The sequence below is a fragment of the Micrasema longulum genome, unplaced genomic scaffold (genome assembly GCF_059751315.1).
Source record: "Micrasema longulum isolate JH-2025_06_02 unplaced genomic scaffold, ASM5975131v1 h1tg000274l, whole genome shotgun sequence".
Lineage (NCBI taxonomy): Eukaryota > Metazoa > Arthropoda > Insecta > Trichoptera > Brachycentridae > Micrasema > Micrasema longulum.
The window spans coordinates 677,062-695,727 of NW_028277478.1; the positions used below are offsets into that span (position 1 = coordinate 677,062).

The 18,666-nt window shown below is 30.1% G+C and overlaps 1 protein-coding gene and 1 long non-coding RNA gene across 4 annotated transcripts in view; one reads left to right on the plus strand and one right to left on the minus strand.

Annotated features, from left to right (window-relative positions):
• The window catches only part of Osi24 (Protein), a 157,092-nt gene that overhangs the window by 78,016 nt on the left and 60,410 nt on the right, over positions 1-18,666 (plus strand). The window contains exons 3-4 of one of the 3 annotated variants that reach the window (XM_088224247.1): positions 13,412-13,822; positions 17,988-18,158. In XM_088224247.1, coding sequence (XP_088080373.1) covers positions 13,412-13,822; positions 17,988-18,158 — 582 coding nt within the window. The remainder of the gene's footprint in view (positions 1-13,411; positions 13,823-17,987; positions 18,159-18,666) is intronic. The other 2 variants (XM_088224248.1, XM_088224249.1) reach the window with 2 other exon arrangements.
• Positions 1-18,666, minus strand: part of LOC148282959 (uncharacterized) — a 159,871-nt gene that overhangs the window by 74,198 nt on the left and 67,007 nt on the right. The window lies entirely within an intron of this gene.

Genomic DNA, 18,666 nt, shown 5'->3' on the forward strand with positions numbered 1-18,666 from the left:
TAACTGGACCCTTTTTTGGGTTTTTGAATGGTCAGTGCTCCCACAAGAAACAATTTATCAAAAAAGCAAAGCAATAGACACGCCTATAATAATATATATATTTTGTGAAAATAACACTGCCCTCGTTTCTTAATCGGCGTAGAAAATAAGGGAGTATATTTGCATAAAAATATGCCAGACCGTGTTTTCTCTTTATGACCACTTTTACCAGCTAATAGCTGGTCATAAGCCCTGTAGATGTCTAATATTTATGTGAAAAAGTTAGTCGTTAATGTAAAAATATCAATAAAAAAGTTAATTAATTAAATGAAGCGCTATCCTCATATTTAATAGTTGGTGTTTACTAATTTCGGTTGCTTTCATGATTGGTTAAAATGGTTACGATAATTAACGGAAATTTTAAGTCGTTTGCTAGCGTACTAAATAGTTACGGGTTCAATAATTAAATTTCATTAAATTGATATGCAAATTACAGCAGGGATGGAAAACATTCTAGAGAAGGGAATATTAAAGTCTAGGCTTATGACTTTGAGCTTGTGACCTGTCATTGGCTGGTTTGAGTGGCCACTTTACACACTGTGTAACATTCACCATTTTACCTTTGTTTGAACGTATAATATAATTAAGGGCTGTTGTAGTAAAATAAACTGCAAATTATGAATACGCCGGTCATATAACCAGCGTGCACTCCCGCTCACTGTCAATAACCGACTGATTGAACGAATATCTTAAAATGATTTTTTTTTTTTAAATGGCATTCTTTATGCAAACGTCGAACTCCGGTCTTCTCACCAACAGAGGGCTGTACTTATGTAGGAATACGATTTTTAAAAAAGTATTGAATTTTATGTTATTTTAGTATTACCAAAAATTGAGTTAAATGAAATAAATGGAAAGAAATTTAAGTACAGAATCTGATTGAGATTCACAAAAAATAAATGCTGTTTGTAAACATATAGACACTGAATAAAACACTTATGCTCCTTACTTCTTTTTTGCATATTAAATTGAAGATGTTAATATCTACAAACACGCACAGCGCAAAGATCTATATTTCTCTAAAAACCGCAAGTAAATCGATTAAGCCGTTTAGAATTTCAGTGACATCACACGTACAGAGGAATCATATATATAAAGATTTTATGGTAATCTTACGAAATTGAGCGAGTATTGGCATCACATGGACGATTGCAGGAGACTGCTTCGAGTCATTACATATATATATATAAATATATATATATATATATATATATATATTACCATGAAGCGTGTTGTCCTGATGTTTATTAAATTTCATGTTTTTGTAATTTATTTTTTATTTTTAGTATTCTTAAAAAATATGCATGCTTTCATTTTCCATTATGTTGGTTCTGAACTCAACTCATAGAGTTACGGATACATGAATAAATAATAAAATATACTTTTATTCGTATAATTATTCTTTGCATAGAAAAAATAAATATTTTTTGTATCATAATCCAGCATATTTATACAAATTTTACATTCTGAATTTCATGTGAAAATTTTAATTTGAACATTACAAATAATACAACTTCATCATTTAAATAACAAAATAGATATATCAAGTCTTGTATTCTATGTAGACTCGTGTTAAACCATAGCCACGAAAGAGTTAATACTTATTATGTATGACTGTAGGTTTTATGAATGAAATAAAACTAAAAAGTAAAAACTTTGCAAGTCTCATAAGTCTTATGACCAGTCATAAGATTTTCGCGACAGTCTAGGAACAGTGAAACATGAAATATGTTAGTTAAACCCTAAATTAATTTATTGATATCATATATCATAAATCTTTGATGGGTGGACAAAAAAGTAAAACTGCAACAGTGCAATTTTTAGGATGAGCGATATTATGAACCCAATTATTTAGCTACAGAATTCATATTTGGCGAAATGTGTTATTAATTACAGATAATTTCATTTGTGTAATAACATTCAAGTAATTTGTACAAATAACAGAAATATTCCAGATATACTGGATCAATTGATCCATTAAAAATGAGACATAAATGAGTCTACTTATACTTATAGAACTAACTAATACTATTTGTACTACTCAAAGAATGATACATATAATGTGTATCTTTATATATATAATTCTTCTGTACGTGTGATATCACTGAACTCCTTCTAAACGGCTTAACCGATTTATGTGCTGTTTTCAGAGAAATATAGATCTTTGCCCTGTGCGTGTTCGTAGATATTAAAAAATACAATCCAATGTGTAAAAAAGAAGTAAAGAGCATATATGTTTTATTCATCGATCTACAAGGGTTGCATTCGAGGAGAATGCATTGACAAAAAATATTTATTTTTTTTGTTTGTTTGTTTTTGAATGTTAACAAACAGCATTTGTTTTTTGTGGATCTCAATCAGATTCTTTCCTTAAATTCCTTAGAATTTCTATCCATTAATTTCTTATAACTGGAATTTTGGTAATACTAAAATAATATTAAATGCAAAACATTAAAAAAAATCGTATTCCCACATAAGTACACCCCTCTTTTGGTACGAAGACCAGAGTTTAACGTTTGAAAAATGAATGCCATATTTGAAAAAAATATTTATTTTATGTTTTGGAATTTAACCATAAACAAGTACCTACTTAAATTTAATATTTGAATATTAACAATTTTAAGTTTTGGAATTTAAACACAAACAAGTACCTAGGTACATACTTATGAATAAAAAGTAATTTTCTAAGGCAAGCCAGAGGCAAGCCAGAGGCGAGAGAAGTGTGCTTGTCAATTTAATTGATGGATGCATCAAGAAAATAGAAAACTGGATGGCTGAAAACAGACTAACATTAAACCCATCAAAAACTGAACAACTGTGGGTGGCTTCAGCCAGACGACAGAATTTGATCCAGGATACGGCTCTACCCAATGTAGGGAGTGCCGTTTTACCCACCGTTAAACTACTGGGAGTTTTACTCAATTCTGACCTATCTCTTGACGCTCAAATTAGTAGAACGATAAGTTCATGCTTCTACCAGCTGAGACAAATTAAATGCATACGCAAAAATTTGCCGGTTGATGCCGCCCGTCAATTAATAAATGCGTTTGTAGTGTCTAGAGTCGATTATTGTAATGGTATCTATGCAGGTCTACCAATGAACAAAATGACTCGCCTACAATCTGTATTGAATGCCGCAGCGAGACTTATTTTCGGAATCTCTAAGTTCAGTCATATCACTCCACTACTTCGGGAACTACACTGGCTACGTTTTCCACAGAGGGTCGAATACAAACTCTGTTGGCTTATGTATAAGTCACTGCACAACTCGGCTCCGGAATATCTAAGGGAACTATGCATTCCAGATGAACTAGCTGACAGGCGTCTCACGCTTAGATCAGCTACGTCTACGGCGAGAGGAAAAGTTATTATACCTCTACGCAAACAGCGCACTAAATTTGGTGAGCGCGCATTTGCGGTCGCAGGCCCTATGGCATGGAATGCTCTCCCAGCAGAGGTGCGAGGCTGTGAAAGTGAAGTGATGTTTCGGAAAAAACTTAAAACCCACTTGTTCTCTAAATCATTTGAAGAAATCCGTAGCACGTGACAACAAAATAAATTATTTCAATTAAATTACAAATTTAAAAGCTTCAATTAATTTAACTTAACAATAGAATCACCATGTAAAGCGCCCTTGAGGTATTTTATTACGAAAATGGCGCTATATAAGTTATCCACAATAAATAAATAAATAAATAAAGCCAGCGTTTGGGCAGGACAACGTCTGTCGGGTCCACAAGTAGATAATAAGTAATAATTATTGAAGAAAATGTAGATTCTTAGACTATTATGAGGGAATGGATATAACTAGAATTATTAAGTCATTTATATTAAAGATAAACAAAACAGATACATGTTTGTAAATTGACCACGGGTAATATAATAATGTATCAATAGAATTAAAAATAGTCCAGAAACCGCAAACAGACATCAAACAGAAGGCGATTAAACTACTCATAAATGAGTAGGTTTACGTTTTGACCCATTAGTTTCGTTGTAGACGTTGCTCAGTACGCAACTCCTAATTTGAATTCAACTATGCTGTGTTGTGTCATTTTAAAGTGTAGAAATACTGCTAGGATCTTAAAAAAACAAGATGCAATCACATTTCATGTGTAATTAGCAAATGAATGTGTATGTTACAAATGCATTACTTACAAATTAAATTATTTTTCCATCTGTCAGATTGTCGAAGAAACAAAATGAACATTTTGTTAGTGTTGCCTTCGTAGTAAATTTTTTTACCCTTCTTTGCTCATCTAATGAAAGAACTAATGCAAATTGGATCTCAGATTAAACAACTCTATCATGGACATTCGGCCGACATTATCTTTAAAACATCAAATATTATTAAACATGATATAAAAATATCAGTTTTATGTAAAATAAAATTTGTTTTATATATTAGGTTTATATTTATATATAATTCAATTACTCTTGTCAAATGACCCTTTCTGTTTACCCTTTCTGATTAAATGATCTACTCTGTTGTGTCAATTAATATTTCCACGTGCACAATAAAATTTTAGAGAAAATAACAGATTGCTTTTTTTACCTTACATTTGTTTTATAATTATATTTTTTCCCATCGTGCAACAATTCGCGGCAGCATCACGAATGCGCGTGGCGAAAGTGAGGCAAAGTGGGGGAATCATTGGACACAGTCCGATGTATTCAAATTTGATTCTACGCTCCTTCTGAACTATTTTTAATTCTATGACTGGATCTTATAAAATCCAACAAATTGATTTTTATTGACACGCGGTTGATCGGTCGACCGCGGTCAATGTTTTGGCCACCCATGTCATTGAGGGTTCTAGGTTTACATTAAAAAACCAAAAAAAAAAGTTTCTTTTCCGGCATTGAAAAATACTGTTTTTTTCTGAATTTTTGCCAGAAAATAACTAACGTGTAAAAAACGCTTGTCCAAAATTCTGAAACGATTTCAAAGACATAACTGTAATCTTAATCCGCCCGGATTCATAAATTATCGTTAATTATTAATTTATTTTAGTATTAAATACGTGAAAAAAACGATAAGTATAAACGTTTAAAAAATGTGCTTTCATACGGCGCCGTTTGAAAAAAAAATAGTGCAAACACACAAACAAATAACAGAATTATAAGGTAAAACCTTTGAAAGTTTGGAGTATAAATTTATCTTAGTAAAAATCTCTTTCATCATTTTACTTGAAAAGTATTTGTGTTTCTTCGGGCTTTACATGTTATGTCAAAATATTATTCATTCTTAGTAAGCACAAGCGATATTATGTGACTAAGCTTAAGTCGGCTTCGTTTTACATGGATATGATATAATTTAGATTCAGCGCAAGTTTCTTGAGAACATCGTCTAAGACCGTTCTTTATGATTGGTCCTCTAGACATTTTTATAACTGTAAATGCTGTTTTTCAACTCTAATATACAAACGCCTTTCTGTTAATAAATCATTATCTGGGCTAATTACATATATGAGTTACAAGCATCGTAAACTGATTCTCACTGAAGAGTGAAGTAAAATTACAATCAAACATACAATATTTTACCCATCAATATCAAATTTTCACGTAAAAACAACTACTGTTATTTTTAAAGATAACTTATAGAGCGCCATTTTCGTAATATTAAACCACAAGGGTGCTTTAAATAGTGATTTTTTACATAAATAAATTGAATTGAAGCTTTTAAATTTGTAATTTTATTAAAACAATTAATTTTGTTGTCACATGCTACGAATTTTTTCAAATGATTTAGAGAACAAGTGGGTTTTAAGTTTTTTCTGAAACATCAGTTCACTTTTACAGCCTCGCACTTCTGCTGGGAGAGCATTCCATGCCATAGGGCCTGCGACCATTAATGCGTGTTCACTAAATTAAGTGCGCTGTTTGCGTAGAGGTATAATAACTTTTCCTCTCGCCGTAGACGTAGCTGATCTAAGCGTGAGACGCCTGTCCGCTAGTTCATTTGGAATGCATAGTTCCCTTAGATATTCTGGAGCAAAGTTGTACAGTGATTTATACATAAGCCAACAGAGTTTGTATTTGTCCCTCTCTGGAAAACGTAGCCAGTGTAATTCCCGAAGTAGTGGAGTGATATGACTAAACTTAGAGATTCCGAAAATGAGTCTCGCTGCAACATTCAAAACAGACTGTAGGCGAGTCATTTTGTAAATTGGTAGGCCTGCATTACTACCTATTTGAGATTACCCTAATGTTTTTATAACTGATTTAAGTTGCAATAAACTCGGTAAACTTGAACAAATACATGCATTAGATATACATATATCGTCCGGAATATCTAAGGGAACTATTCATTCCAGATGAACTAGCTGACAGGCGTCTAACGCTTAGATCAGCTACGTCTACGGCGAGAGGAAAAGTTATTATACCTCTACGCAAACAGCGCACTAAATTTAGTGAACGCGCATTTGCGGTCGCAGGCCCTATGGCATGAAACGAGGCTGTGAAAGTGAAGTGATGTTTCGGAAAAAACTTAAAACCCACTTGTTCTCTAAATCATTTGAATGAATCCGTAGCATGTGACAACAAAATAAATTATTTTTATTAAATTACGAATTTAAAAGAATCACTGTGTAAAGCGCCCTTGAGGTATTTTGTTACGAAAATGGCGCTATATAAATTATCCATAATAATTATAATAATTTGGTCATATGAAATATGACCATATTTCTGATTAACGTTGGCACATAGAATTAAGAATAGTCCAGAAGAAGCGTAGAATCATATTTGAATACATCGGACTATGTCAAATTGTTCCCCCACTTAGACCCACTTTTGCCGTTCGCATACGTTAAGTCGTCGGGTAATGTTGCTCGATGGGAAAAAAAAAATCATAACACAAATGTTAGGTAAAAAAAAGCAATCTGTTAATTTCTCTAAAATTTTATTGTGCACGCGGAAACATTGATTGACATAACAGATTAGATAAATAAAGGGTCATTTTATAAAAGTAATTGAATTTATGAACTTTGAACTTAAAATATAAAACAAATTTTATTTGACACAAAACGGATATTTTTATATCATGCTAAATAATATTTGATGTCTTAAAGATAATGTCGTCCAAATGTCCCCCACGGCGTTGTTTTATCTGAAATCTAATTTTTATTAGTTCTTTTATTAAATGAGCAAAGTGGGGTAAAAAAAAAAATTATCCTGGCAACACTAACGAAATTTCCATTTTGTTTCTTCGACAATCTAACAAATGGAAAAATTATTTATTTTTAGGTTACTTATTTGCTACTTAAACATTCGTTTGTTAATAACACATGAAATGTGATGCCATTGTGTTTCTTTAAGGTCCTAGCAGTAAGTCTACACTTTAAAAGGACACAACACGGCATAGTTGAATTCAAATCAGGAGTTTCGTACTGAGCGACGTTTACAAAGAAACTAATGGGGCAAAACGTAAACCTCCTCATTTATGAGTAGTTAAGTTGCCTTCTGTTTGATGTGCGTATGCGGTTTCTGGACTATTCTTAATTCTATGCGTTGGCAACTGAAATGGCTCAAAATTAGACACAGGAGAGATTATCACTCCTTACTTCTGTTTAATGTACTTTATAGTCCTAGCGCTCCTTGAAACATTTCGACGCTTATCAGTTCGTGGTTTATCTCATTGCTCTGATTCTAAAAGCACCCTTTTAATACCCGTCCACAATTTCCATATCTTCTCCTACTCATATGGTGCTCATGCGGTTTGATTGTGGAATTATCTTTCATCCATTATCAAAGACCCTCCTACAGTATCTCTGTTTAAATCACATCTGAAGAAATATCTTCTTTCTTTTGCTTTATCTATCTTCCGTTCTTTTTTCTTCTTTATTCACTTTTCCCATTGATTACAAGAATTGGTTTAAAGTTGTTTATATTTAAGTCATCTAAGCAAATTAATATTTAACGAACTTGTTGTGTGATTATATATTATAATAAAGAAAATATAAAGCAACTTTGTTTTTAATCCCACATTTTAACTTTTTTCTACCTTACGGTTTAAAAGTAAAACAAGCCTATTTATCAAGGTATAATTTACTTAAATTTTGTATACCTTGATAAAAAAGGTTGTGTAGCTTTAAAAACGGGTGGAAAAAAAAAGAAAAATGAGCGGTCGAAAAAAAAGTTAATTTATATTTATTTTATTGTTATTTTCATATTTTAATTTATTTGATTTGTCATTTTATTTTCTTTTGAATACGTTTTGAAATTGAAATTATTTTTTTGATTTTTTTTTTATTTATAAAGGAAAAATAACAGTTGTTTTATAAGAATATAAAATATAATGAATAGTACATACATCCAGTAAAAGTTTTTCACAAATTAATATAATGAGAGAACATGTTGCACAGTAAACAGAAAAAAATAAAACAAGAGAAAAAAAGAGCACGTCAGAAGGTTAAGGGACGAGGAAATAGAGTGGAGAAGAGGAAGAGAGGGATTTTCACTATACAGCTGATTGATTCAAAATTTTGTATACAAAAAAAAACATGAACATAATCAAAGGAACACACACTGACAATTTTTTTTATTTTACAGTGTTTCAAAAAGTTTTTTATTGAAGTCACAAAATAATATAACAATAAATAACACTTTAATTTTATTGGTTGGTTGGAAGAAATTTCCATTGGCAATAAAGCCGCCAATGTTAAATGTACATAATGTATCAAATAATAATAAAAAAAATATCATAAAAATAATTTAAAAAAACGATTTTTTGTTGCCAAGGACTGAATTCAACTCCCTGGGGAGCTGTTAATATGAGATGAAGAACATTTTTGACAAGATTATATAGAAGTCAAGGTATTTACAAAGCTTATGACCTGTCGAAATTTGGAAAAACTCAAAATATTGTTAATACATTCGCCTGGTCCATGAAAAAGTATAGGAATTGAAAAAAAAATATTTATTAATTTTGAGGCATTGCCTAGAAGGTGAAATAATTTATTGAGATGAATTTTACCCGCATAAATGAAGGTTTCAGCTTTTTAATTTCACAAACATCATCAAATTCAAGAATTGAAGGAATGAAGATGTTGAAATATGGGTAGAAGTATATATAGATAGAAGAAGTGGCCACTCAAACCAGCTAATGGCAGATCATAACCCTTTAGATACTTAGACTTCTATATAATATTATCTAAAATGTTCTTTATCTCTGTTGTATTATGTTAAGATAATAGTCCCTTCAAGACCAGATCCAAAAAGTATAGGTAAAGGTAAAGAGTTCTTAAACATCTTTTAGTTCAATAAGTGGTTCAGATATTTACCTAACTATCAGTATAGAACTCACAGTTCAATCATCAGTAATATTGTTTTAGTTAGAATAATGTAAAGAGGTGTTTCTGACATCTAACTCATAAAGTAATATTTTAAAACACTCAATGACAGGTTATAAGCACAGTAAATGCTTAGCATGTTCTCTCCTTACGGTGTATTTCATCACAACCGAATGTCATCTCCATCTCATCTATGTCTTTGAAGTTTGATATAACGTTGCCATCAAATCTCACCTGTAGAAATAAGTTTTTACAGGAAACATGGCTGTATTTTATTGCGCGGCTTTTCAAAGTGTGTCAATTTTTAATAGATTCGTGAGAAACACTTAAAAGTTTTAATTCCGTTTTTAAAAATATACGATTTATTCGAAGAAAAATATTTTTGGGAAATTTTAGGAGGTAAAAAACCATATTAAATAATGAAAAACGTCAACCTTGAATCTTTCCGTCTCAAAAATGTTGCATCTCTGTTTAAATATATTCATTTAACTTCCTGTACATAATGTTATATACTCGTATATTTGTTCATAGGCAGGTTTATAAATTGCGAAACGGCAATTTCTTCCAATAAATATAACTTCCAGTGTAATTTATAATGATAATTTATTGTTAAAAAAGTATTTGAGAGAAAATATAATAATTAAACAAATATGCAATGCAAATAATTTAAGAAAATAAGTTAGGGTGCATAAAATATATTTAAGACACTGCTTAAATATAATTATTTTAACTTTAACAGACAGACCAGAATGGCATAGGATATGTTAAGCTTTGATGCTAATTAATGCATTTTTAGTATTGATACCATAGAAAAAGAGCTCTAAATATTTATAGATTCATATAAAGATACACATATTACAATATATACGTATCCCTAACTCTATGAGGCCAAGAGCCCTGTGTTAGTTGGTATACAATATAATAGAAAGTGGAAGCATCTTTATTCTTCTTCTTCTTCAGCCTTATTCTCTCCACTGCTGGATAAAGGCCTCTTCCAAACGTCTCCATTCTTTTCTATCACCCGCTTTCATCGTCCATGTTTTACCGGCAATATAGGCAATATCGTCGACCCATCTTTTCTGTGGCCTTCCAACACTTCTTTTGTTTGCCCATGGTCTCCACTTTATTATTCTGGGTGTCCACCTGCCATCATTTTGCCTCGCCAAGTGTCCTGCCCACTGCTATTTTAATTTCGCTGCACGATCCATGATATCTATGACTCCGGTTCTTCATTTTTTACTCTGTCTCTTAGACATACACCAAGCACCTGTCTTTCTATGGATCGTTGCGTGCATTTTAATTTCAGGATACTTTTTTTATGTAATAGTCCGTATGTTTTCACCGGCAATATGCACGATTCATATACTTGTCTTTTTAAGCATCAAGGGACTTTTTTATTTAAAAAAATATATTCGAGTTTGCCGAAAGCAGCTCAACTTACCCTTCTTCTTCTTGATAACTCCGCTATCTGGTTATCGTTACCAATGTTGACTTTGTGTCCTAGATATATATATTTATCAACCACTTTCATTTTATTATTGTAACTGAAAAAGTCTCGTCCTGTTGGACTCATAATCTTTGTTTTATGAATATTCATTTCCAAGCCAATCCTTTTTTGTGAAAACATGCATATTATTAAAAAAATACAACAAATTTAAACTATTGCATAAACATTTATTTTAATAAAAATGTGGACAACACTCTCAATATTATAATGTTATATTAATCTATGCAATGTCTCGCTGCAATCTCCTGCAATAGTCTAATCCCATAGCCAAAACCCAATCGTATCTTTATTACTATGGTATTACTTATTAAAACTTAACAATGCATAGCGCACTGATTTGTCTAATCCCAGCGTATTTGAAATAATTTGTTATACACATGAAAGTAGAATAACCAGGGCAAGGACTAAAAACAGGGAGCACTGGCATATAAGGCAAATACACTTACCAATACACCACAAGGTAGAAGTCCGAATTATTATACACACATAAATAGAGACATTTACCCAAGCGTCAACCACAACCATAATACAAGATACTCTTATAGGGATCTGATACTAAGTGAAGGGGTCAACACTGTTCTGGCATCGAGACAACACTATTACGGAGGCAAAAATGTCCATAACCTTTTGCCAGAATCGTGGAAAGACGGGAGTGTTGTCAAGTTACGGAAGGTGTTGACCTCGCTCTTTCGTGACACTGGTCGTAGGGAGTCAGAAAAGTTGATGCATGCCACGGATTGGAGATTCTTACTGGATGTCAAAAATAAAATATAAAAAATAAGGAATAATTTTAAAAATATATATTTATAGATGACAACCATGAAGTTTCGCATAAATAAATTGTCTATGTTTTTATGAAAGTATGTATGTGTACTCGCATGGGTGTATGTACGTGTGTGTGTATGTATGTGTGTATTTATGTGTGTGTGTATACATATATATATGTGTGTATATATGTGTATGTCTGTATGTATATGAATCAAAATGTGTATCCGAATAAGTTTATATTTTGTTTGTCTGTGCTCTATATTAATTTGTTAACTATTATAATATATTAATATGAAATTGCCTAGCTTGGAACGGGGTATATACCCTTGTTAGCTGGGCAAAGTGAACATAGAATTGTATTTTGATAAAAAGTGTGAATAAATAAATTATTTAATTAAAAAAATTATAGACAAAGACTGAATTCACTGTAATAATTGAAGAAGATGAACACGGAATTATTAATGATAAGGGCGGAATGGTGAGTTTTACTTTGTGTATAAAGTGATCACCTTGAGTTGTTATACACTCAAATGATCATTTCATTCATCATCTATTCATCTATATTGAGATATATTCGGTCTTTTTAAAACTTTGCACACTCAGTAAGCTTTGGAAGTTTTTTTTTACAAAAACAAAAAACTTTACCAAATACAATTATACATTAGTAAAACAAGAGTAAAATACAAAAGTAAAAGAACACTAGTTTACAAGAAGTTTACATGCTACACGTTTACAAAAAGTAAATTTACAAGATACACGTTTACAAGAGTAAAAGAAAAGTTAAGGTGCCAAATTTATTTTTTGTTTCTTTCATAGCAAACCATCTAATATAAAATAAACATAATTTTAATAAAAACATTGGATTAAAATTTCGTCATGTTGAAGATAAAATATAACAATTGAACAACTTGAGAATCTTAAAAATCAAATAAGCAAATTATGTTAAGATTTTTTTTAAACCAATTATACCATATTTTCTTTAGTTCACTCCTGTCTAGTTTTAAAAACCGTATCCAGATGACATTACGCTTTCCATCCTTACAAGACTTGATTTATTTGCTCTATATTTATTTAGTATATATGGATAAAATAAAATAGGATAGAATTCATAAGTTAAGTATACCTTGACGAAGAAGCTTGTGTAGCTTTGAAACCGGACAGTAGAAAAAATAAAAAATAAGAAGTCAAAAAATGATGAAAAAGTAAGTGCTTTAAAAACAAAATTTACTTAAGTTTAGAGATGGTTCAAATTTTTACGATTGTTTTATACTGTATGATAGAATATAGAAACATAATATCATTAAAAATCAGTTACTCGAACTATAGAAATATTATAAAAATAAAACAAAAGAACAAAAACGTTTTTAAATAATGAAATAGATACCTTAACAAATAAAATATTTACCTGCATCAAAAGCAAAAACAAAATACTACAATTAATAATTGATTATGTATTTCCCCATTGTTTTGATGTAATATTTTTAGATAAATTTCATGGTCATTTTTGGTATCACTATTTTTGTGATGGGTTTTTTTTAGCTTTTTTATTTGTCGTGGAGATACTTTTTTTTTTAAAAAACATTTTTTTTTAAATAACAAAAATAATATTATTAATATCTCATTGCACGCAATATTTTTTTTTTGTATGAAGAATGTTTTTTTTTTTTTAATAACCACATCAAAAACTGAAATGAAGTAGTATTAGCTAAATATTTTGTTTTATAAATCACAAATTTGTTTTGCAATAATTTAATGATTTGTTTTATTAAGAGTGTAATTAAACAAATTGTTTTTGTTTTAAAAAAAGTATTTTCATCGCTGTGGGAGACGGCTGCACGCTACGCTAGCACATGGCCTACTGTCACAAACGCTTGGTCAACTATCATAAAAACTTGGTCAACAATCACAAAAACGTTCCCAACAATCACAAAAATATGGCCTGATGGGGCGAACGAACAAAAGGCCCACCCGAAAAACTCGGGGGCAAAGGCTACGTGGCCAGGCGTAACAAACTTTGTGACAGGCGGCCATAACTACTATTGGCCTTCTGGCGCGAACCAAATGTACGGTTCGGGATTTTACTCTCGGCCAAATTGGGGCTCCTGGCCAACTGTCACAAAGATTTGGCCAAACGTTGACAAGATTTTGCCAGCAAAGAAAATTGAGAAAAAATCATCTGACCCTGCACAATCATCCATTTCACGCACAACATTTATGGGTATTAGAAATTGTTTTTCATTTCACTCTGGCTGAATTTGTTGCTGTTAAAAGCTTTGGCCTAATCATTCCATTTTTGTATAAAAGACAAAATTTTGGTGGTGGTGATTGCGGGAAAGGATAAATTGTATGTAAATATATTAATAACGTTAATCATCTTGGTTGTAGTTGTGGGTATACTTTGCCAATATTGTTTCTAGCATTTTTTTTTTCTTTAAATAATAATTTATTTACCAAACAAGTTATTTATCGTATGCATACAAGAGAAATTGACCAAGTGACATAATCAATAATGTTCAGAGGAGCTATTTTAGTGTTTTTCTAGAGTTCAATTGCTTCTCAAAAATCAGATTTTTTAAGTAGGTGGTTGGTAATTTACAACATATGTACGGTACTTTCAACTTTAATGTAAAGTATAAACATATAAATCAAATAAAATTAATTAAAAATTATTCAATTCTGCCTGTGCCAATTTGTCATGAAATTTGGGAGGTAGTATTTTATTTTATTTTATCACAATAAACTTTGGTGTTGGAATTTTTTATTTCAATGATTCATTTTTTTATATTTATGAAGGTGAAATAAACACATAAATACCAAATAAATTAAAAAGTGTCAGGTAATAATCAAAATAATAAATTTCATAAATTATTTTTTTATTAAAAAAAACGTATCCGTCAAATACAAAACGTATACTGACTACTAACTCTCACAAACTATTTACTGGTGACATCACCTACAAGTAAAATTGACTCACTGTTACTTGGTCAATTCTTTGGATCTTAAATTTACTAATAAAAGTTACTATGTGTGTTGGTCAGTTTTACTTGTCGAAAATCTGTGAGCTTCTATCAAATGGTCACATATTTTACAAATTTAATTATTCTTTGAGTGTTGGATCGAGTTGGTCCAGTTAGACCGGTCAGGCATTATGCTAATACGATGTCAAAAAGTCAATAATCTCAATTTCGACATTTTTGCAAATGGTCACTTTTACTTGTATAACCACGATATAGAACGTGTCTATGAAAGTAATTTTTATTTACAGGGTAGTTGAAGACATCCTTAATAACAAACATATTGATCCTTTTTTTAATTAAAAAAAATATAAACAATCGATTTATTGATTAATGTTTATTGCTATAACTTATTTTGTCATATTTTACAACTTAAAAATATATTATATAACAAACTAAATTAGTTTTCGTTAAAAAAATACCAACTTATGTTTAATTTATTTATTGACAAACAATATTTTATCCAGGTGTAGTAATTATGAGTATGTATAAAAATAACGTATTTTATTTTTAATAAAAAAAAGTTTTATTTCATTTTGAGGCTTTGCTGACAGAATACATTCAGTCATTAAAACAAGTTCCAAGAAAATCCTATTTAAAGCTTTTTTATTCATGCAAGGTTTTGTTTCTCGCACAATTTTATTTTATTAAATCTTTGAAATAGTAATCTTAATTCTAGGCAAAGCATAAATTTAAACTACACATCTTGCACCTTTACTTAAAATAAATAGAGATTGTTGACTTTATGCATTCTGTCAGTATGGCCTTAATTTTGTGATTGAGTTTGTCAAAAAATTAGGAAGTTAATTTTTTTTTCTGATTCCAAAAAATCTTAGTCGTATTGTACCAATTACATTGTAATGATATGTTTTTATCATAAATTATGTTCGGTGTTTTAATATAAAAGCATTCGATTTCTCTAAATATTTACTTTTCAGTATACTTAAAATTAGGTTGTGGTTCTGTGGCTTGTCACGGACTCACGGATCAGAAGTACAAGGTTTGAACCCCAATCTACTGAATCCTGTTTTTAATAGTGAGTTATTTACAACCATTGAAAATTACCCCGAACATTAAAATATATACGTTTATCATAAGGACGTAAAAATGTAAAATCAAACTCTGGTGTGAGTCTTCTAATTTTATTTTGTTAAAAATATATAAATTATATTAAATAATTTAAACTCAAATTAGTATTTGTTTAAATATAATATTCCTTAACTAAATAAAAGAGGAATTCTACATTTAAATGCCAACTCAATCCATCAATAGTCTCTTTTACCCATGTCTGTATATTATAGTTATTTTTTTGATAATTAAATCTTGCCTCTCCTTTAAAATTTAGTTTTTATTTTACACTTAACCCTGTTACTTTTTTAGGACAACTTTGAATTGAGTGTATCTATTATTTGTAATCAAAATATTATACAATTTATTTTTATATTTTCCTTTAGTGAATCACTTGCCAAACATAAAGCTTTTTTTTTTGTCAAGTCCAATCTGAACTTTACATATTTGTCATTTTTAATTTTATTAAATTGTTTTAAAAGTTCGATTTTATTTGCAATAATAATGTTCAAATACTTGCAATATTTTTTTATACAATACCATTTTATAATAATATCCCAGAAATCTATATTTTTTATCTCAAGGAATATAATACATGGTTGTACCTTTCCAAAAAGTATAAAAAAACAAAAATTTAAATGATGATAAAATGATTAAGTATTAAAGATTCAAAAGAGACTCTCAAAGTGTGCAGGGATGTATTTTTAATATTTTTAAACACTAATTTAGCAATTTGTTTTGCTTCGCAAAATATGTAATAAGATGTTATTGCATAAAAAATATTTATCGCATTATAGTATGATATTTTACATATTTATATTGATAAATTTGTATAAACTACATACATTTTTATTTGCGCGTAAATTTAAGTCCTGACGATAAGATATGAATCTGGAAACAGGGAAAAACAAAAAATTATAACTCAAGTAGTTTATGCAAGTTTAACGACCAAGTTGGCAATATTAATATAATTATTTATTATATTTTAATTATAAATTTCATACAATTTATTTAAAATTATAATATAAATATTACCCATTATTGATTTAATTAAATAGTAGTTAGGTCGTCAATTTTTATTGTAGGTAGTTTGCTTATTCTTTGCCATTGCTTTACTAAGTAGAAAATGTAGTTTTTAAAAACAGGGTTGTCATTTATTTTGCTGTATTTTTAAACAACAAACGATTTTGCTTATGTAGTCCCATATTTGTAAAAAAACACATGTAGACCTAAATTCCCATCAATTCAAGATTCACACATTTAAAAAATGGTTTTGTAGATTTACAATATGGTTTTTAACTTTTAACCAAAGAACTTCGTAATTTATTGTTAATTGATATAATGATATGCTTTTTTATATTTTATTGTTGTAACAGTTTTAAAAAAAAGTGTTTAAATAAAAAAAAAATAAAAGTGTTTAATTAGCTGACTTGAATAAATAAGAATTTTCCTTTATATTAAATAAATTCAGTCGTAAAAAACATTTTTTAACGATTTGTCTCTTTGACCAAGTAAACCTGAATTAAAGATGCAAATTATTTTTTCAATAATTTTCATAACAATCCCATGGCTAAATTGGAGGCATTCGTGGTGTCACGGTTCATATACTTAACTGACGCACGGAAGGTTCAAAAATTTAATTAATTTTTTCTCAATCTTGGTGTACGGTGCTTTTATCTATGGCACGAAAGTTAATAAAAGGACTAAAATTACGTTAAAAAAAATACTTGAGCGAATAGGTTAAACCAGTTTTAAAACCGTTTCTAGGAAATGCCTACCGTTCACACAAAACCATCAAATTTTAAAAGTTAATCTGTTTTTTTTTGTATGCGTACATTATAATTAGCATATAAAAAAGTGCTGTTTTTGAACATTTTAATTCGTCATCTTAAAATTCAATTGTTATTTAAACTTCAAAATGAATACTGGAATAAAAAATAAAAAAAAAATTTTTCTTCTTCTTATATTGACAATTTACGGTAAAGGACTTTCATCTTAGTTAAATGAATTTTTTCAACGCGTTTTTGATTGTTACCATTGTTTGATTGGATAACAATGAAAATGCAATGAATAAATATTGGAACTACGATGGAATAACTTTTTCAAGCCAGAAAATTCTGTTCTGTAATTTCTGTAATAGAACATTCTGTAAAAATTTGCATTATTGCCTTAAAAATATAATGAATTAGCAAAATACAGCAAATTGACAACCCTGTCTGTGGTTCTTGTTAAAAATCATGACGTAATGCTTTTTTCCCCGCCTAACGCACTTGCACAAACTTTTTACTTTCTTGGCTTCAGTCGGGCAGGGAAAGTCAACATTTCTGACCGGTTTCGGCCTCGGATTTCTAGCATTCGGGCTGAAGAAACTGCTGTTGCCCATCTTCATCGGAGCGCAGATAGTCAAAAGTGTCCTGATCGCCATGTTTCTGCCGAGCATCTTGGGGAGCCTTGGAAAGATCGTCGGAAAAGGTAAATATTATGAAACAATCATCATTTTAAACACTTACTGTTTTTTCGCTACAGTGAGAAACGATAATGATTGACAAACTACAACAAAATGGATAACAGTTTAGAGAAGGAAATATGCAAGTCTTGGCATTAACAAGGCTAATCATTTATCATTGGACCACAACCCGATTATGTAATATTTTTTTTTAATATTCAGAGTATTGACTCTGTGGTCAAATATTTAACTGAATATTATTAAAAATTTGTTCATAACCTCTTACCGCCATTTCCATATCTACCGGATTCGAGACGAACCCGTTTCTTCATTGGTTTGATATGTTTGTGCAACAACTATGGTGAATGTGTTTAGTAAGTTTTGCATGTTAGTTTAATTGGTGTCCTGACAAAGAGACGGGTCCGTCTCGAAACCGGTAGTCATAAAAAATTAGGTGAGCGGTTATGTACAAATATTTAATTATATTTAGTCAAATTAATTAGTTTGTAAACAAAAAGCCATGTGCGCGATGAA